This window comes from Tubulanus polymorphus, chromosome 4 (genome assembly GCF_964204645.1).
Source record: "Tubulanus polymorphus chromosome 4, tnTubPoly1.2, whole genome shotgun sequence".
Lineage (NCBI taxonomy): Eukaryota > Metazoa > Nemertea > Palaeonemertea > Tubulaniformes > Tubulanidae > Tubulanus > Tubulanus polymorphus.
Window position 1 is genome coordinate 22,128,693 of NC_134028.1, and position 21,647 is coordinate 22,150,339.

Below are 21,647 nucleotides of genomic sequence, written 5' to 3' on the forward strand. Positions count from 1 at the left end.
ACAAACAGACACCACGCAGTAACTTTGTAGTTTCTTCCATGAACTTGAAGATATGATAAGTTATAAATCCTTGATATTAGAACAATCCATTTAGAAGAAAGAAGCTATTCTTATTATGATATGTTATGAAATACTAAATCTCCAAACTCAGCTGCCAGCTGACGAGGTGGCCGAGTGGTTAAGGCGATGGACTGCTAATCCATTGGGCTCTGCCCGCGTGGGTTCGAATCCCATCCTCGTCGATAGATCTTTTAATTTTTCAAAGTATATATGGAGGACAACACAAGTAAGTAATAAACATTTGAAGCATTATCTTAATATGCCAAATGATATCTCTTTCATTTTAAGATCGACTAAATTCTATAATTCACCAAATTATTTTTTGATCAACTCTATCTACGCATCGCCAATGCGACCCACCAGTGGTTATTACATCTAACTTCAAACTAACGCGTATAAAAAGTTCTTCCGAGTTTTTTTCAAGAGGTTTTCTATAAATAGGTGATCGGTAGACTATTTTAGGAACATCCACTGAAGACCGGAAAACGCCCACTTCAGTACCTCAAGAGTCTAAAGATCGCCATACGCGACGACAACTCATATTAGAACCATTTTCCTGGAATGTTTTTAAGGAGAGATATTTAAGGGTCGGCGGTGTCATGAAGGACTATTCATTTGAAATCCACTTATAGAATCCCATTTATTGAATCCAAAAGTACCACTGACTCATCATTAGATTATAAGAAAGGTAAAGGCAAAGCCATCTCAAAAATTTGAATGTATGATAATTAAGTATAGTTGCCGTCTTACTTTGCTTTAACGACTTGGATCTAAGAAAAATAGGCCTACGCATACGAAAGCTTTTATTGCAGATGACAATATCAGCCTCAGTGCGCATCATAACCGTCGATTTAAAGATAAAGTTCACACAGAAGTCAAAACCCGGGAGAGCGCATTGTTAGTCGCATTTTCGGTGAGTTCGGAGATTTATAAAGCGTAAATAAGATCGTAATAGGATAATAGAAAACAACTAAAATCGGTTGTTCGAAAAGTGGGTCGCGTCTCATTTTGACGCCGGCCGCGTATATTGTAGCGAACGAGAGTTATTCGCGTCTGCGTCGATTCGATGATGATTCGGAGATCACGAGTAAAGTAGATGTAGCAAGAAATGTGTGTCAGAAGTGGGAAGATGAGTATTTATAATGTGTCAACTAGTCTCGATCGTTAAAAACCACACCGCAAAAGGAACTAACTCTCCATACAACATCATCGCGCCGCGGCAGTCATCAAAAGAATACTTATTTATTAGACCATTCGAATTTCTATTTCGTACAACAAACCGCTGAAGGTTCGGCTGGTGCTGCATTCTCAAGACACAGTTATTTCGAGGATTGTATCATAAACTGGATTTCTATATGCTGCTGCGAATGTCAACTAATCTCTGAACACTCACCACGAGCTTTTTTGGCTTGATGCGAGAATAGTTGTATTTGTACTCGAACCGTAAGTTTACAACGACGTGCATAGCATATGTTCGTATCGAGATATATGCGAATTATTTTTGTTGAAAATTAATCTGCTGAAAAAAATGCACTAAATCTTTTCTTGTTTTCGGGAAAAATGCGATACCAATTGTTTGACAAAAACCCAGACGCGATATCAATGTTTATGAGACATGTTCGAAGGTCAAAGCAATTAATCAGACAGACAAAAGCGGACAAAACAATTTTGCATAAACTTTCGACACGGTGAATGAATTATTGATCAAAAATATGCGCGACCTAACAAGATCAGACGATTTTCGTTTGTATACCAATTAAAGTATGCCCCTCCAATAGGATAGGCTTATTAATCACATTTCAATTTCAACCTGACCTGTATTTGAAATTACGATTTTCATTGAAAAATTATCGAGATTGAATATAATTAAGGAAACCTTCAAGGATTAGCCGGCCCGTTGGGAACGGTGCATGGGTTTTGACGTGCCACCGTTTGTTTATCGGTATAATTATCTAGTGCACCACGTGATTGATATAAATAGGGCTCTATACAATGTGGGGAACTTTGTAAGTTTATTTAGTGCGTAAAATTCGGTTAGTTAATAACAGATATCGATATCTCAGCGGCATAATGGCTGAAACGAAAGCAGTTACATTTTCTGACGAGGGGAATAACGTCGAAAAAGTAAGTCACCAGTGTAGTATAACATCGACCCGACAAACTGGATCCAGTTCCACACTTATGAGTTAAGTCTCTTCATTTTCAAATGAGTTAACTCCGAGTCAAATCTTAACTTGGAACTGTAGAACTTGATCAATTGATGTAGGTAAAGTAATTCGTCAAAACCGATGTAGTTTTTCCGAAAGTATTTATTTGTTAGATTCTATTCCTTGGATATATCTGCAAATTAGACAATTATTTGATAGAATAGCCCGTACACTCTGACGCGGAGAACGGTAATAAGACCTGTACAGAATTTAAAAGATTTCATATATCAAAATCAAGAAGTCGTGTTTTCTGATTTTAATTTTCGATTAGATTTAATTCTTAATCTCTCAAATTCTGTATATAGTGGATTTTTAACTTATGAGACGATTCTTTATTTATTCGATTCCGTAACGAGTGAATGCGACATTTTGAAGACGAATAATTCGACAATCGAAATTTGTTTTGTTTTCTGAACTGTTTACCATTGATGAAACACTCTGAGTGTTCGGAATATTTGCTCGTGCTAATATATCAATTCGACGTTTCGACAATATCCTAGTAGTCATCTCGGTTCCAAGTCCAGTATAGCGGTTTGTTGGTATGTCGGTATGTTTGTATGGCATTAGGTAAAAATTAGTTAAGTCCAATATAGGCGGATTAATTTCAAATACCAGTCTGATGTGATTGGTCTCGCTGGAACTATGGACCTCAGGACCCAGTTCCACAGTTGTGAGTTATGGTTAACTCTGAGTTAAAGTTAGTTCATTTTCAATGAGTTAACTCTTAGTTAATCTAATTGAATCTTAACTCAGATCTGTGGAACTGGACCCAGGAATAACAAAATGATGAGATGCATTCCAGGACAACTAGGCATACAAAGCGATTTCGTTCTTGAATGGGATTTTATATTGTTTTAAAGTATCTTTCATTCATTCGTTTACAGGATTTGAATGAACAGCGCCGTCACCGCCTTCCTGGCCACGAAACACAATCCCCAATCGAAGAAGCCATGGAGGATGCGCCGGAGTAAGTGTAGAGACATAACATAGATCTTGGAGTAATCAGACTGATTACTCCAAGCATAGACATCGTGTCTAGAATGCGTGTATATATTTCCAATGTCATACGAGTTGACTGTCTGAGTCTACTAATTAAAAATCAACAATATACAAATGCATATAATATATAAGCCCACACTAACAATAAAATGAGTCCAAAATATTTCCTCGAGCTCATATCTATTCGACGTTTCGACAATATCCCATATAATGCCATGCGAGCTTTCGCATTAAAAAGGACCGTCCTTCTGTTAACGAGACGACGCTTATAAAGACAACTTTTTTAAATGTATTTATATGAACGAAACGCATTCCTCAAAGTCGATTAACGAATTTGATACTGTCTGTGACGGAAATACCGCGACGGTAATAACCAAGAGATATATTTTCCACTCAGCTTATGCACCAACCCGTTAGAATTTTAGCAACAAGATCACTGTATTATACAACTCCTCGAAATTTTCGAAAACTTTCATCGAAAATCGTGTGTGAAAAACTATCTTTCGCAGTATATTATTTCTTCTGGTTTATTTTCCTCTTCTTCAGGTTTGACCCTTACCAAGTATTTACGGTAAGCCTTCACAATTTCTCTATAACTTAGATTATCAAAAGAGATTGCACGAAAGTCCATACAATAGTGACGTCTCTCGTTTTGATGTGTTTAAATGGAGGCAGCAATCGACCGCTAGCCAGTGCATGTTTATATAATAATCAATTACTCTTATTTGTTTTCACATCGATTAGGTGACCCATCCAGTTTGCAAAATACTTACAGTTACGGTTCTTTGCGGACGCAACATATCAAAAGGCTGGGAAGATTACGGTACGAAAAGCTTATCTTAATGAATTAGAGACGAATTCAATTCCGCGTAAATCATGGTTGAATAAGATATCGAGGCCTAGTACTACTCTGGGATGGATTGTTTTAATATGATAAAAAGCCCACAAATGACACACGGGGATATTTCAGCCTCAGAAATCATCGTCAAGCAAGACACCGAAAATTAAAAAAAAATATATTCAGAAATCTATAAATTTTTATGAATATTTGAATGTTATAGTTGATGAGCCGGACCCGTACGTACAGCTGCGAGTACCAAACGCACCCGACGGCGTCAGACAAACGAAAGTTTTCACCAATGAAGTGAATCCCGTCTGGAACGAAACGTTTACGTTCTTACTCGACCCGTTGAACGAAAATATTCTACGTAAGTAAAGTTTTTCAAACCTATATTCTATTTAGAATATCTGGAGTCCAGAATTTAGAGTCGTCTCACTCGCGCCCGGACTCATGCGTCAGTTTTATAGCTTTAGGTGATTATAAGAAACAGACTCCAAAACAGCGCGCTTGACTGTGGAGTTTTAAGCCAGGTTTTAAGCTTTGGTCGGATAAGATCTGACTTGATAGTCGGATCTTATAGGGAACCGGCTGCCAGTCACTGATTTTTAAGTCGGGGAGTTTGTCATAGTTGTACTAAAGCCTGATTCGGGTCGCCCGTACGATCCGTCGGCGATTCGTAAGGCCGTAACCAATGAACATGTATAAATCACATGACTATATACATTGAATATTGGCTATACGACCTTACGAGCGGTCGCTAGGGCACTCGGTTCACATAAGATCCGATCCGATCCGATTTATACTTGGAGTGAAAGGAAAACTGAAAAAAAATTGTGATCACTATATCAATTCCAGAGTTGGAATCAACGTCTCTTTATTCCTGTTTTTATAGAGCTGACATTATGGGAATCGAACTACATGATGGACACGGTCATCGGCACGACTACTTTCGATTTGAACAGTTTACCGTGCGTGAAAAAAACTACTGAAACATTTTTCTTGAATCAGGTAATTCAAACGTATCCACTCACGGTGAGCATGTCTACACGCAATTTACCCACGTGGTATGACGTCACGAGTAACTGGTCATATTAGGTCTTCATTTTTGGTGGTAAATCTACCGGGCGTTTGTCCGAGCGATTAGGGTCACATACAGCTATGCAACCACATCACAGAGGACCTAACTGTGAATTCTTCTATTAGTTTTTATTATTCATTTGATTAGTTATTTAGATGCTTCCTCGATATGAATCAATGTATTTGTATTGTTTATTGCCAACCGATAAAACTGCGCTCGAATTTGACGTCGCAAGGTCGACCTACGCCCGGCTTTAAGCAATCGTCGCGTTGCGTCACAAGTGGGGGCGTAAGTCGGTTGCGACGAGGTTGTCAGCGACTGTGTGCGACTAGTTGCTCCCAGTCGCAAGAGCGCGTAGATCGGTTACGACGCTCGCGTCGCGTCGCAGAAAGTAGAACATGTGCGACTCATTGCGACTGGCGTCGCTGGCAGTCGCAAGGCAGCGTAGGTCGGTTGGTCGTTGCGACGCGATCGTCGCTGGCAGTCGCAGTGAGTCGCGTCGCAGTGAGTCGCAAGCCGTCGCAAGGCCGACCTACGCCCGGCTTAAGGTTGCAAGAATAGGGTTGCGATATCTTATCATTGACGTATACCCCACATACAAAAGAAAAGAAAGAAGGGACCGAAACGTTTCCTTAAGATCACCATCATCATCATTTTTCCTTCGAACCGGTATATAAGATTTGTTGAAAAAAACTAGAAATACCTACTTCGACGTTTCGACTATATCTTAAAAGTAACCTTCAGTTATAGCACGGACGCTGGGAGTGTCTTTTATCAAGGTTATAACGAGGGGTAAAATCTTTCTATTTTCAGACTAGTGAAATAGATGTCGAATTTCAAATTGAATACGAGTAAGTGTCATTAAACACATAAACCGTCAGCGCGACGACACGGAACCCAGAGACAATTTCAATGGTCAATGTAGGAATGATAGAAATTGTCAGATATTGATTTTCTTTGTAGTAACAATCCGTCGCTTAGATACAGCCTGTGTCTGCATCCTAGTGAGAAGAAATTCAAAGAAACAAGAAGAACAAAATGTATGAAAGCGATGCAGAAATTGCTGGGATCAAAAGGACCGACCAATACAAGACAGGTATTTGAAATACAAAACTCTGAAATGTTTAGTAGTTATATATGCTAATGATATTGACTTCTGCAACATGTTACATATGAATATATAGTTTGTAATTACTTGCATGATAAATCGGTACACATTCATCCCCCTCCCCATCCCTCCCTCTCTCCACTCTCTCCCCTCTCATCTCTATCCCTCTCCCCTCTCTCCACTCTCTCCCTCTCCTCACTCTCCTCATTCTCACGCTATCCCTAATCGATGCGCGTTGCTGATGATTTACGCTTGGTTATCTTATTTTCGATTTAGACCCCGACGATTGGAATCCTCGGATCTGGCGGTGGTTTCAGAGCTATGGTCGCTATGAGCGGAGTTATTAAAGCTCTCAAAGAATCCGGTGTACTCGACTGCGCCATGTATATGTCCGGACTATCGGGCTCATCATGGTAAGTAGGTGCTTCTGGGATTTAGTGTTAATTTCCGATCACCTATCCTCGATTGAATGTCTTTCCCATCCCAAACGGTTAGCGCTAATAAGGTACCAAGGTACCAAAGTATACCAATAAGGTCTCTCTCATCACTTTCGCAAGCATTTCGTTAGCCATCAATTTTCCTGTGGTCAATTTCGCGACTCCTAAAAAACACTCGAAAATAGTAAATATACTGTGGTTAGATCGTTCGACTCTGGGGAGCAAGGTCTTGGGTCCGAACCCGTACATTATCGAATTGTCCTCGGGCAAGACACTTATCCTCATCGCCTCTCTCCCCACCCAGGAGTAAAATAGGAACCTGGTCTGATAGATGACTCCTTAGTCCTAGCAGCTGCTCGGATGTTACTTCTCCCCAGGGAGAGCTGGTCTGATAAATGGTCAGAGTCATAGGCTGTGGGTAATGATGGAAAGCGCCGTTGAACATCGTATCATAGTGAAAAGGGCGCTATCAAAATTAAATGACTTATGGTTTACTTACTTACTGTGATGCTATTTCACAGGTGTATCTCCACCTTGTATTCGCATCCTGATTGGCCGAACCTGGATATCGCTGATTTCCAAGACGAAATGAAAAACAACATCGACTCGAGTTTATTTTATCTGTTGTCGCCGCAGAGTATTTACCGTTACATAGACAGCATCGTTAGCAAACGGAAAAACGGCCAACCGGTCAGCTTTACGGACTTCTTCGGTCATCTGGTCGGCGAGACACTTCTCAGAGGGGTAAGTAGTAGGATTAGATGCCAGGGAAGGAAGTTAGAGACAGACATAGATGTAGAAGAGAAGAGGGAGACGGAGAGAGGGACGGAGAGGGAGAGGGAGATGGAGAGGGAGATGGAGATGGAGAGGGAGACGGAGACGGAGACGGAGAGGGAGAGGGAGAGGGAGAGGGAGAGGGAGAGGGAGAGGGAGAGGGAGACGGAGGGGGAGACGGAGAGGGAGAGGGAGGGGGAGGCGGAGAGAGGGAGACGGAGAGGGAGAGGGGGAGGGAGAGGGAGGCGGAGAGGGAGACGGAGACGGAGACGGAGAGGGAGAGTTCTTCTAACATATCATCTATTAGCAGAACCTTACTCAGTTCATCCTGTCTTGTGATGATATATCAAAATTAGTATTTTATAATGACGAGTGACGAGAATTTCTCATTTCGTAGAGAATGGATTCGAAATTGTCGCATCAACAAGCCAAAATCAACGATGGAGACGCACCGTGTCCATTATACACATGTGTTCACGTGAAGAAAGACGTCTCAGCCCAAGTGTTCCATGGTAAAACCAAAACCTTCGTGAAATATATTTTGTCTTATTTCAAATTGAGAAAAAAAACCTTTAAGCATAAATAACTCATAGATTTAAAAAAAAATACTCTTTTAAGTACGTAATACACATAACTCTAAATGACGTTTTTTTCAAATCGTTTTAGAATGGGTTGAATTCTCGCCTTACGAAATCGGAATGCCTAAATATGGAACGTTTTTAGACTCACATCTATTCGGGAGCAAGTTCTTTCTTGGAAAATTGTGCCGCCAGTTCCCGGAACCGCCGCTATTCTTCCTTCAAGGTGCGTATACAGTCAGCAGACAGAAAAAAAAATCCAATCCGATTCGAACAATTCAGATACCGGTAATATTCAACTCGTTATGATATTGACAATTGAAAAAAACTGAACCTGAACCTGAACCAACCGATTTTCCAGGAATTTGGGGAAGCGCATTTTGCATTTTGTTCAAAAGGCTGACAGACAACAACAAAAAGATCGACCCTGTTGAGATGGTTCGCGAAGAAATGGGTAAGGCATTTAGAGCGACGACTGCGATTCGACCGGGATACGTCGAACCAGTTTATTGCGGTAGCTCAGTGGGTGGTCAGCAGCGTAGAAACACGATCGTCATTTCTCTTTTTTTTCATCTAAAATCTATAGAGAAACAATTACAAGAAGAAGAAACTGACGAAGAAAGCGACCTCAGCGAAGACGAGGGAAACCAGCAAAATAAAACGGATAAACAGAAACAGCCGCGTGAAACTGGTTCATCTAGTGGCGGATTCTGGAAAGATTTCCTACAAGGAATTTTCAATTCGTAAGTCACGTAAAATCCAGGGGCCAGTTGCACAGTCGTGACTTATGTCTAAAAGTGGTCTTAAATCTCAAGACTGGTCTTAAGTTGTTAGATTGGTTATAGAACTAAGTTGGTCTTAGACTGGTCTAAAGTCTAAGCCATGACTATGCAACCGGCCCCAGGACCCAGTTCCACAGTTGTGAGTTAGAGTTTAATCTGAGTTAAAGTTAGTTTATTTCCAATGTTTTAACTCGGAGTCAAATCTTAACTCAGAACTGTGGAACTGGATCCATGGGTAGAAAAGTGTTTTTGGACAAAACTTTCTAAAAGGATATTCTACGAATTTTTTTATAACATCACAGGTCCAGCCCCAGGCATTTCAAATCCTGTGCTTTTGGAAATTGACAGTTCTTCCAGTATCCTCCAATTTACCCTACCAATTTGGTCATTCGGGGACTCTACAAATGTACAAGTAAATGACAAATTTCGCTTTTAATAATTTAGGAATTCATTATTGAATTCGCGGTCTGGACGCGCCGGAGTGATTCATAACTTCATGAGAGGCCTTTCTTTGAACAAGAGTTACTCGCTGACTCCGTTCATCAACGCGCTACAAGAAGACAACGGTTAGTCTTAACACGGACGTATAAACTAGTTTAAACGTCCGTGGTCTTAATGAGATACGACGGTTTTACCTAGGAAAAAAATTCTGTGTATTTCGCATGAATACTGGCTTCATTTATGTTCTTCAAAAAAGTCCGGTCAACAGAAACGAACTCTTTATTTTTTGTTGTAATTTATTTAATTTTTTTTTTATCTTATAGAGGATACTTTCGACGGTATTTTCGACATGGCTTCTACTCAACAGAAGAAGTTGTTCGTAGTTGACGCCGGATTGACGTTCAACTCGCCGTACCCGCTGTTACTGAGACCGCAACGAGGGGTCAACCTGCTGCTGTCTTTCGACTTCAGCGCCAGACCGTCCGACGATCATCACCCGTTCAAGGTTCATATCTCCCAATTTTCGATTACCTTTTTCATCAATCGATACCGCTACGAAATAGTACACGAACCAATTTGTCCACAAAGAAATATATACATCTCTATTACATATCTATGAAATAGAGATGAATTTCGGTCGTATGGTTATCACAATCGTGTGTTAATCTTCCTATTTTCATTACTCTGCACTTTGGTTCTGCCATTAAGAATTCTGATTCTACGAGGTTACTAGAACGAGTGGGTTTTGGATGGACCCACATTCTGTGTGACCTCATTTGCAGCTTCGGAAGACACATTTGACAATAGTTCATTTTAGTCGGCGCCCTGAACGTATAAGTCAGGTCTTGGGCAACAGTTTATACGATCCACATATCTGGCCCACGAGCATAGGTTGAATATCTAATTTCTGAATGATTTTTTAGGAACTGCTTCTGGCGGAGAAATGGGCAAAACTGAACAAGCTTCCATTCCCACCGATAGATACGTGCGTGTTCGATCGAGAAGGAATCAAAGAGCTGTACATCTTTCGACACCCGACTGATCCTCACTGCCCGATAGTCATGCATTTTGTATTGCTCAATAAGACGTTTAGGGAATACAAAAGTCCAGGTAAGATGCTCGCGCTAACTAACTTCAAATTGTAAGCCCAAGCCCTGCGCACACGCTTGGGGTATCGGTCTGTTAAGCGTGTGCGTTGGGAAATGCTATTTTGCTTCATATCATGCTTGATATGTTCTAATAGGAGCATCATTTTTAGCAGGGAGACGACTGAATGCATACAAAAACTTCACATAAAATCCAACGCTATGAATAAAAAAGAGTTCAAAATATTTCATTGCAATCATTGATATCAGTGGCGGATCCAGGGCCCCATTTAATGAATAAAACGCGATGAAATATGAATAGCATGAACTTAAAAAGGGCTGCTATCCAGGCCTGTGAGAGACGAGGTTTCGAAATTTGAGTATCTTCAAAATTTATCAATTTCATTTTATTCTCACTTTAACTCATTTGCTTGACACTCGAGAGAAAAATGTCAACAAGTCAGATTCTAAGTGAAAAGTTTTCATTTTGAATTTTTCCAACCTGTTGCGCACAGCGGCTGCTTTTTCGTGACAATTTCTCGAGGGCACTTGTAATGGCGACCTCGCACGTGCTAGATGTTGCGACAGTCTGGATCCGTCCCTGAATTCGACGTTTTGACAAATATCCTAACTGTCATCTTCAGGAATACTTAAGTTACGTTGAAATGATGGGATATACCGAGTCTATAAAAATTGTTTCCAATTTGTTTTCTATTTCATTAGGAGTCAAACGAGAAACTCAAGAAGAAAAAGACTTCGCAGATTTCAGCATCTTCGACGATCCGAATACGCCTTATTCGACGTTCAATTTCACCTACCCCCATCGCGCTTTCGAACAGCTCAGCAAACTGGCCGAATTCAACACTCTCCTGCACATAGACGACATCAAACAGTGCATGGCCGAACTGGTGGAAAAACGCGTGCAAAGCCCGCCGAATATTCTCTTCTCGTTGAGCAGTTTGAAGATGATCGAAATGCGCAATCGACGAATGCGGGAAAGAATGGGCAAAATGTTGCAAAACGTCCGCGATCGCAAGAAATCGGCAGCGACCGACTCGAAAAACGACGACGACGACGAAGATAGCGACGTATTCTACGAAGCGGCGTCCGAGATCTTGTCCGGACACTCTCCGACTAAATCGCACGTATCAGTGAACTCGACTACGGCTGGCAATGGCCGTCGGAAAACGGATTATTATTCGACTTCTTCAGAGATCTAGTAATAAAAAAACATTTTCGCGCGTAGAAAATGTTGTAATATAGTCGCTACTAAGCATGTGTGTAGTAGGTTATCGCATTTTTCCAAAGTTTCTATTTTTCAAATCTTCGGTCTTTTCTTATCGTGTATATGATTACTTTTACCGAAAATACTAAGGAGGATGTATTTTTGATTTTACTTGTAATAAATTTACAGCGTTGTTACAAATACATTGTATCAAGAGGCTTCTTGTCTCTATAGAGTGGACTATTGCGTTTACCTCTGTACAAACTGAAATGCATGACAATCTACTGTCTGTCTGTCTGTCAGCCTGCTTGCATGCCTACCTGCCTGTCGGTCTGTCTGTCTGTCCATCCGTCCCGTCCGTCTGTCGTCTGTCTGTCGTGTCGACAAGTCTTTCCGTCAACCAGTTTTTGGGTCCCATAACAGAGTATAAGATTAAATGAACTCAATGTGTATTCAGTGACTGCTCGATTAACATTTATTCATGTTTCTAAATGTTTAGCATATTCTCATATTTCTAAATCTAAACCTCCGCATTGCGCCCTGCTATCACGGCCGTAAGCGCTGCATGCAACAAGGGTTTTCTGATTTTTCCCCAGACTCTCTTGAACCATCCTCGTTTCATCAGTTTAACGGTTCGTCTGGCCTCCATCAACTCCAGCGGGTCGTGTCCAGCAGTCTCAGCGTCTCGAAGAGCTCATTCTATTTGATCACCAGTAACGGCGACCACCAGTAAAACACACAATACAAAAACTGCCGACAATTTCATTTTACCGGGGATTCTTCTGTAATCAATGAATTACAGGCCATTATTAAAAAAATACAGTTAAGTTAAGTTAAGTTAAGTTTATTTTGCATAATAGATTGATACAAAGATATGTAATTATACAATACGATACATTATGAAAATATAATAACAATCAATCATTGTAGCAATAGATTATGCGAGGAAACAGGAAAAGCCAAAGTTGGCTTAAACAGTAAACCCATACCGCCAATCCCGTCTGAAGCCGGGTTTATTGCCGAGAACGGAACAGTTAATTTGTCTTGGAACTATAGTCAAAATCAACCTATAAAATAACGCCATAGCCTATACTCACCCAAAATCAAAATCACCCATATGGGCGCGGAGTTGATCAGGGGTTGATTCGTTTGTACTGATATTAGCTCACTGAATGATGGATGTCAACAATCACCAAGTCATTAGTTACCAAACATGTAGATGTATTTATTCCCCGTAGAATTGAATTTGCCAATCTTACAATAAACGATTCTAGGTAGATATAGTCTTGCAAAGTGCCCAAACATTCTATTTTCTATAATTTGAATGAGGGAATATTACACTTTCTACTATTTCCCCTACGGTAAGAAAAAAGTACAGTAAAACTAAAAACAAAGAACATATATCTCTACTTACGAAATCTTTCACTGTGAAGCAAATCGAAATGCTTTCGATGAGAGTTAAATGTTTCGATTTTCATCTCTGTTTATATACAACAGCCTTAATTCGTTTCTGATAGAGGAGCTTTCGGACAAAATACCGCATAGAAGTAACAAAATCCCGAACTCAAAACAGTTGTTTGTTATAGACTTAGGATCCCATTAAACATGTGTCAATTGAACTGTTGTTATTCAACAAAGTATAGTCTCTCAGAATCATATCATCCTAGCAGCTTTTGAACATCAAATCTGATTTAATGATTCGCCCTAAAATACTGAAATCCTTTGAGCGCGAGCGTTACGTCTCATACTGTAGTTTTGTGATGTGAATGAATAGATTTTGCAGGTGTCGTTGACTGGAGATTATCATGGTTTTTCCAGAACGGTCTATAGACAAATGACGGGGCTTAAATTCGCCCATCTGTCCTTTCAAATCTGTTTACGGATTGGCCACAAATTTTTTACTCCTTATCACGTGAGTCCAGATATTTTGGGAAATTTTCAAGATGGCTTCAAATGGATTGTCTCATCCTCGCTTGCCAGGGGTCCGGTATCACTCCCGAACTCGCTTCCACCAGCGGAACAGCTTTAGCGTAGTGGGTTCGAATCCCTTGACGGTTGAAGATGGGATTGTCTCGGCGGGTTGATAAACCGCCTCAATCGAATCATTTTTTTCTTCAATGTTTTTGGCTTTTCTCCCAATGACGAGATCCTGCGAGGCCATGTGGTCCGTGGATACAGGTGACCTCAAACGAGTTTCAGAGATCCATGTGCGGCACATTAGTCGTGGCGACGGCTCTTACGACGAGTCGGCCGCGCAGTCCGGCCCAGCTAGTCACGGCACCGGCGGCACACTGCAGGCCGGCTCGTAGTTGAAGTTTGGGGGCGAATAGTAACTTAGATCCGCCAGCTTTCAAGCAACTTAAATATTGGAGGATCTTGGAGGATTGGAGGAACACGGAAACAAATATACTTTCAAATATATTGAATTGAGTTGCCTTCGGTAAGCGAGGTTTGAATTGAATTGTTCAGTCAACATTAACCTTTTTGAACCCGAAAGTAATTTGTTATCTTCGACAAAATGTAGATTTTCTTTCTTTTTTTGGTGAATAAAACCACGTTTTCCAGACGATTGAGCGCGACGACATCCCGCCTGATACCGTTAATGGTTTCTCTCGGGTTCTAAATGGATTTTTATGAAGGAATAGATGCTGCTGGTGTAATCATGATGGATGAAAATTACTGGTATGAAAACGGTAAGAAAAGAACTGGAAGAACTGTCGTCAGCAGTCAAATGCCAGCAGAATCGAGAAATGAATGAGACATTTTTGCACTGTCACTTTCTGAATTTGAGCTTTGATGATATAATTACGGATAAATGCACCAGTAATGTGTTACGTCCTACCCCTCCTCCGATCACCCGCCATTTTTACGGCACTTTCTTAGTCTCTCTAGTCTGGATTGGAATCATTAAACCAAATGATATCTGACCGCACCATCTATCATCAGTGTTGAGTCTTTTACATGTGCTCTAAACAGAGTTTTGTGATAAACCAGGGAATTCATTGAATGATCGATTTTTACCATGGCAGATTCTAGTCAGTAACCTGTCTGTGGTTTAGTTTCACGATCGGATATTTTCACAAACCACAGTCAGGAATGGGAAGGTCATTTTTCAATGAAGTCTTCGTCAGCCAATTCGAGTGACGAGTAATTTGCCTGGCATTTCATTGTCTCTTAAGATAACCGTCTAATTTTTGTTGTAATCGACGCACAACAGATTCGTAGTTTGTCTGATACCTATAACACCTCACCTGACGATCTTAATCCATGTGCAAATCGGCCGTAAAGTGAGAGTAAATTTCCGTCGAGTCAACAGCTGCCATTTTGCAAATTACTGGAGGTGAAACTCACGAAGCGAAACAACGAAATTGAAAAAATTAAGAAATCAACACTTATTCACATTTTTCTTTTACCAGAATTTATTATTTCATTATTTTTTATGGAAAACACGAAGATTTGAATCAAAGTTGGAAAACCATCAAAATTGAAAATTGTCGTTTCGTCTTGGAAGTTTTATATAAATCATTGTAGGTCCCCTTGCCTTATCATGCCACACATGCAATACAGAGAAATGGCGGCCAATGGCGAAATTTGTGGAGAAATTAATTAATTTCTGAAAATAATGTTGATTAATCACTCGAAACATACATAAAATTGGATTATTTCGAAAGGTACCTGTGTTAGTTTGTGAATTAAGCCATTAATTGTGGACTGAAGTGAATAGAAAGTATATTTTTGAAGTGTTACTTTTTTCAACCGTGTTTTGGCCCTTGTCATCCCTAACGTTGGTATAAGCTCATCCGATTATAAAAAGCTTACCACCAACGATTAGGTAACTAACTAGGCAGATTCATGCATTAACATACATCATTTCTCCTAAGAAGGGATGTATTTTGGCCTACAATAACATATACAATAAATGTATAATAAAAGCAGTTTTCAGGTCCAATTTTGAGCCTTATATACATTTTGGAAAGGTCCACCTCTGACCTAAACCTTGTTTTGATATAAAACGCTTTTGAATAATGAATTGATTAGATGGCCCTATAACCAGTATGAATGGCGTTCTAGAATTATAATGATGTTTAGTAATTGAAATCTATTCTATTTTCTTCGTTTATCTATTGATTGAAGAACTGAAGCTGGCAGCCGAACTCGGGAAGACCTTACTAGAACGCAACAAAGAGCTCGAAAACCAACTAAACCTCGCTCATCAACTCAGCCATGACCGCTATACAGAAATCACCGTAAGACATCAGCCTCGAGATGTTGTTGTTTTGACCGGGGCAAAATAATCCTAGTTGCGAACATCCAGAAATTTGTCGGTTAATTACTGTGGTTTCTCATTGTTACTCAAAACCCAGTTCCACAGTTGTGAGTTAAGATTTGACTCTGATAATGAACTAATTTTAACTCCTCTAAATAACGATTGTGGAACTGGATCCTGGGTTGCAGTTGCTTAAAAGCGATAGATAACTGGCAGATAAATACCATAGAAACAATGAACTTTCAAAATTTCGAGCAACTGACCCCTGGGTGAATATTACCTCCGAGTATATAGAGACTTTGATACCCAGTCCACCTATGGTTCAACAGGGTACAGAACACTGGTGTTGTGATTCCTAATGAATTCAGGGTCCCTACAACTCCTTGAATCCTTGAAAACTCCTTGATTTTTGAACATATTTTTCAAGGTCCTTGAAAATCCTTTAATTTTGAGAAATATCCATAAACTCCTTGAAACTCCTTAAATTCTGGGAAAGTCCTATTAAAAATTTTCAAAAGGTCCTTTTCAGAAGACAGTGTATTCTATTATTCTTCATTGTGTGACTTGTGAGTGAAAGTTGTTTCACTTTGAGATTTAAAACATGTAAAACCAAAACGGCACACACAACAACTGATCAAAATTTGAGAAAAACTTGGTTTTTTTTTCGAATTTTCGACTTTTTTTCCTTATATATGACCGCGAAAACCTCCTTGAATTTTGAAAATTACTCCTTGAAAATTCCTTGAATTCTGGATACCAGGAATTGTTGGAACCTTGGAATTAAAAAGTCTATCTCATTCAGATTTCTCTGGACTGACCAGAGCCGGTCGGTTTCAATCTGGTCATATATTTCAGAATTTTCAGTGAAATTATAAAGAAAAATAGAATCCAACTCATAATGACGATGAGGGTGTGATGAAATTGATTAGTAATTTTGGTCATTGTTTTCACGATAGTTTTTACGCCAACAAGTCGACACGCTACGAGAGATGAATCAATCGAAAATGAGAATCTACGAAGAGATCGACAGAAATTCGCAGGAAACCGAAAAACTCAACAAGACACTGGAAAGAGAAAATAAATCCGATAGAGAAAAAATCAAAAGGTATTGGTTTGAATACTGAATAATTTGTAGTCCGATAAACTGCAGTCCAGTTACTGACTAAACTGCAGTCAGATTACTGACTAAACCATAGTCCAGTTACTGTTTGAACCACAGTCTTGCTACTGCACAGTTCAGTTTGTAACTAAACCATACTCAAGTTACTGACTAAGCCAGTCCATTCACTGACTAAAACACAGTCTTGTTACTGCCTTAACCACAGTCCAGTCACTGAATAAAACATAGTTCCGTTACTGACTAAACCTTAGTCCAGTTACTGACTAAACCATAGTCTGGTTACTGACTAAATCCCAGTCCGGTTACTGACACTTAACAGTACAGTCCAGTTACTGACTAAACCTTACCACAATCTAGTTAATGGCTAAACCACGGTCCGGTTACTGGCTAAACTGCAGTCCAATGACTTTCCAGGAGACCCTGTTGAAATATTATTTGCGAAACAGTACCACCTAGTCTACATGTATGTCCATGGAACTAGCTTCTGTTGTTCACATTGATGGATGGAACCGCAGCTGTATCTAAAGAATTTTTCCATGTCTTGTTTTTTCGCAGGTTGCAAGAAGCGGTTGAATCTGTGGAATCTCGGTGTCAGGATCTACAAACAGAAATCGACCAACTACAAAAAGAGAAACGCGCCGAGTCGAAAAACGAGAAGTTAGCGTCAAAGCGAATGTCGTCGAGTTTCCCGTCGCTGCACGACATCGGCGATTTCGATCGGTTGCTCGGCAACAACGGCAACAATAACCAGTCGATGAATTTACGAGAAGTCGAGATCGTTCGTCTGCGGGAAAATCTGCGAAACGTTCGCGCGCGTCTCGCGGTGGACGAGCACCGGCGCGACGAGCTGCAAGCACAACTCGAGCTCGCCGAGCAACTCAATAAACAACTCACCGGTGAACTGGCGGCGTCGCGTGACGACTCGAAGCGACTCCGGGTCGTCGACGCCGAGATGAAAGACTTGGAGCTGAGAGTCGCGCGCGCCGAGAACAACAAACTGTGCGAGAAATGCCGCACGCGTCTGGAGAACGTCGACACGGAGCCGGCACTGCCGATATCCGACCTGGAACACGACATAAACGAGATCCGACACGGGCAGGTTTTGAAAATGGACAACGGCGGAAGCGTGTTTGGCAGCAAGGAGTCGCTGCGCACGGCCGGCATCGACACGTACGACTTCGAGTCGCAGTTCGACATCAATCTGCTGTCGGAACTCGACCAGCAGTATCACCGGCTCGTGCAGAAATACGAGTCGTTGATCGAGGCGAAGCGTCGCAGTCTGCACGTCGACGGCGCCGCGTCGCCGACGACGAAGAAATCGCAGGAGGTGCAGACGTTCGCGGCGACCTCGACGTCCGAGGCCGAGTACAAGAAGATTTTCGAGGAGATTTTCTCGACTTTGCGACGGTCGATTAGTTACGACGACGTGACGAGTCGCGGAGCCGCCGCAACGAGCGTCGGTAAACACGATCTGATGAAGTCGTAGATGGTTTTTCATTCCTCAGTAGAGAGTGATATTAATCTCAGTATTTCTGGGTTAATCAGCTAAAACCGACATTGCGATTATTTGACAATTTATTGCGACAGTTTCGAAGTTTTGACTAAACCTCGTTTATTCTTCGATGATGAATATCGGTGTAAATTTCTTAACTGTGAGAATAAATTGTTGATTCATCGATTGTGGGTTTTGCTCGTTTTCCCGGTTGTTGTTCGAAGCCCCGGTCAAATTGGCAGCCGATTGAAGATGAGATTTAGATAAATGGGGAACCCGTAATACCAGCTATCCCACCAGATGGCGTAATGAGCAGTAGGTCGTTCATTGTCAAAATTAGTTCATTTTCGGTAAACTTTGAACTGGATTTTTAGACCAATTATCTATCATCGCAGCACCAACCAAATATACAATACTTTCATTCCTCTACTCGGATATCGGTGTAGTTTTTCTGAAGTAATTGATTCATTAAAGAAAAAAGTTCATTTAGTCTTATTGAAATGTAGAAGAAATCGAACGTGGACGACCGACTATCTTCTAGCAAACCAGGCGGATCCTCACCTGCCATAAGTGGAATCCTCGATTGCCACAGTTGCACTGAGGGAACCCCATTAGATAGACTTTGGAGGCTTTAGTGTGATCGGGGCTCTGAATGCTTGAATTTAGAAATATGAATCTTATTAACAGTGTGAACAAGAGAGTTTTGAATCTGAATATCTTCACAGAATGAATTCTAATACCTAGGCTACACATCTATTAGCGATCTGTCTGTCCGCATTTCTAAGTTGACTCGCAAGTTAACTCATAGTTCCACGGTTCTAATTCGGTCGAGTTTAATTCTTGCAGTCGAGTGCCTATTTGAATCTAGTTGAATATTTTCTGTGGAACTGACGCTCTTGTGAATTTCCGGCTTCAATAACAACTGAACTATATATGCTATAGCTAGCTCCAAAACTGCGGAGTAGTTTCTATTGACCACCTTAATTTACATCCCTTCGCTGCTACCAATTTTCATCGATTCGCGGTTGATTTGCTGGTGCCGGCGCAAGTCCTCGTAAAAGTCTGAATGCGTCGTCGCCAGAGCCGAAATATACTCTTAACCATTTCAGTGTGTCTACACCACAGTGCGGTGTATAAATCGGTGATGGATTTTGCTAGTACACCGCACTGCCGTGTTTCGATTTAATTAGTTATTAGTAATTATCTCTCGAAAGATGGCAGCACCTGTCAAACATAGTGAAATATTAGTTACTAATGATACACCGCGGCGCGGTGTAGACGCATTATAGTGCTTTTCCCGTTGTTCAACACACTAGGGTGGAATTTCCCCAAATTTTCACATTTTCTCCAGCACTATAGGGTATTAATTAGTCAGCACGGAAAGGGTTAAAAAACTCAATAACTGTGTAAAATATAGGAGCATAATAACTAACTACGTTCAAACTAAAAACATAACCATGACACCATCGCGGGTTTAACAAACATGCGTCACAATGATATCTGAAAAGAAAAATCACGCAATTGAAGACACTAGAGTTTTAAGTTTATGGACGCTACAATGTTCCAGCTGTTTTCCAACCGAACCTAACTGAACGGAAACAATTAAATCAACTGATAAATGTAAAATGTGGGAGTGGACACAGACGTCAGACATCAGTTGTTCAAAAGTTAGTCAGTATCACATAAAGTTGTCGTTTTTGGTCGTCATTTGTTGGATTTGGCTTTCATTATATATATATATATTTATCACAGATTCGAATATTTCCGTTACAATAATACGACGGTGAAACCTCGTTACAGCGAACTTCATGGGACCCTGAAATATGTTCGTTATAACCAGTATGAAATTAGTCAAATTGTCTTAGTTGGATGAAATTCTATATTTGTTATATCCGATGAATCGTTGTATTTGAGTTTGTTGTAACGAGGTTCCACTATATGCTAGACTTGTTGTTAGGCTTTATCACGCGTTATTACAGTATCACTGTTTGCAATCGTTGTTGATATCGAAACACTTATAGATGGATTCAGTTCTATCATTCTGTGGGACCTGTGGGATCGGGTCCTGGTTAGTTAAGCTTGAGGCTAAACTTAAAGAAAATCTAGAGTTATCTTTCAATTCAAACATCGTACATGTGCTTGAGAAATATTATTGATGGGTCGATGTATTGAATTTAAGTTCAAGGTTTTAAGGCGAGATCAAGTATTGAAACTTTCCACGCGTTTTGGAAATTTCTACTCAATTCAGTGGTAAGAAACTTTCATGTTGCAATTTTGACTGATATGAAAGTTGACATTAAAACTGGTTTAAAACGGGCCCCCTTAAGTTTGTTGTGATGTTTCTGCTTTCGCCCAAACAGATGTATATATACAATCTATGCATACACATTACGAAGCTAGTCCTTGAACTTTACACAAAAGCAGGGTACAATACTACAAGAGGTGCCTTCATATCTAGTCATCAACAGTATTCGAACTGCCAAAATTTGATTAACGTTCACCAGTCACAAATATACTTAAATAGCATTTGAAGATATTTCTATTTACCCTTAACGCGATTATTATAGAAATCGACGTAATATTCTATATCTAAGGTCAAGTATGAAATGATATTGATAGTAAAAGCTTGGACTTTCTATCTAGAGTCCATGGTTAAAGTACGTATTGATGTACGGTACTTATTTAGAATTGCTATACAGTAGTCTGCGCGCGCTTGCTTCGGATCTCGTGGGACCAATAGATTTGTTCTGAGGCTGCAATTGAATTGCGTGGTTGTTATTAACGTGAATTGGATTAGGAACATTTTCGATATTCTAATCCGAAGCAAGCGTTGGAGTCTATTGTATATATATATGAAACGCATGTTGATGTCAATATATGTCATATATTATAAAGTGTTGCATTTATTCTTACAGTCATTGGTTTTCATGACTATATATATATGTTAATAGTATGTAATGTATTAATAATAACCCGTTATATCCCCAGAGGGTTGGATCTAGGTCCACGTCCTTAGCATTAAATCCGACTTAAACATATCAGACACTGATGTGAATGATTTACGGTATAAGTCTGTCTACCGTTTATTCAACTGGGGCTGTTTTTGCTTTTACAAGTTTTACTCTTTATTTTGCCATGACTTCTCTTGATATT

At 40.2% G+C, this 21,647-nt stretch overlaps 2 protein-coding genes and 1 non-coding gene across 4 annotated transcripts; all 3 read left to right on the forward strand.

The window, feature by feature from the left end:
- The first annotated feature begins 160 nt into the window (after positions 1-160).
- Positions 161-242, forward strand: Trnas-gcu (transfer RNA serine (anticodon GCU)). Its single transcript has one exon. It is a non-coding gene; the product is annotated as a tRNA-Ser (tRNA).
- An 816-nt stretch (positions 243-1,058) lies between these two features.
- On the forward strand, positions 1,059-11,801 carry LOC141903159 (cytosolic phospholipase A2-like). 2 transcript variants are annotated; one of them, XM_074791167.1, is made up of 18 exons: positions 1,059-1,503; positions 3,152-3,234; positions 3,813-3,837; positions 4,011-4,089; positions 4,328-4,474; positions 5,000-5,115; positions 5,999-6,036; positions 6,149-6,281; positions 6,570-6,706; positions 7,252-7,474; positions 7,902-8,016; positions 8,171-8,308; positions 8,444-8,536; positions 8,669-8,825; positions 9,309-9,430; positions 9,629-9,810; positions 10,229-10,415; positions 11,114-11,801. In XM_074791167.1, the coding sequence occupies exons 2-18, from the start codon at positions 3,218-3,220 to the stop codon at positions 11,608-11,610; spliced, it is 2,406 nt and encodes an 801-aa protein (XP_074647268.1). In that variant the 5' UTR covers positions 1,059-1,503; positions 3,152-3,217; the 3' UTR covers positions 11,611-11,801. The 2 variants fall into 2 exon arrangements, with proteins under 2 accessions (XP_074647268.1, XP_074647267.1); XM_074791166.1 differs by lacking the exon at positions 1,059-1,503 and adding an exon at positions 1,919-2,184.
- Positions 11,802-14,110: 2,309 nt separating this feature from the next.
- Positions 14,111-19,505, forward strand: LOC141904002 (uncharacterized). The gene is made up of 4 exons (XM_074792432.1): positions 14,111-14,308; positions 15,750-15,862; positions 16,839-16,987; positions 17,558-19,505. The coding sequence occupies exons 1-4, from the start codon at positions 14,239-14,241 to the stop codon at positions 18,486-18,488; spliced, it is 1,263 nt and encodes a 420-aa protein (XP_074648533.1). The 5' UTR covers positions 14,111-14,238; the 3' UTR covers positions 18,489-19,505.
- Positions 19,506-21,647: the final 2,142 nt, after the last annotated feature.

Coding starts and splice junctions, on each gene's coding strand:
- LOC141903159 (XM_074791166.1), top strand. CDS start 2,131: ATGGCTGAAACGAAAGCAGTTACATTTTCTGACGAGGGGAATAACGTC. Junction 8,826..9,308: donor CTACAAGGAATTTTCAATTC/GTAAGTCACGTA, acceptor TTAATAATTTAG/GAATTCATTATTGAATTCGC. Junction 9,811..10,228: donor ACGATCATCACCCGTTCAAG/GTTCATATCTCC, acceptor ATGATTTTTTAG/GAACTGCTTCTGGCGGAGAA.
- LOC141904002 (XM_074792432.1), top strand. CDS start 14,239: ATGGATTTTTATGAAGGAATAGATGCTGCTGGTGTAATCATGATGGAT. Junction 15,863..16,838: donor ACCGCTATACAGAAATCACC/GTAAGACATCAG, acceptor TTTTCACGATAG/TTTTTACGCCAACAAGTCGA. Junction 16,988..17,557: donor GATAGAGAAAAAATCAAAAG/GTATTGGTTTGA, acceptor GTTTTTTCGCAG/GTTGCAAGAAGCGGTTGAAT.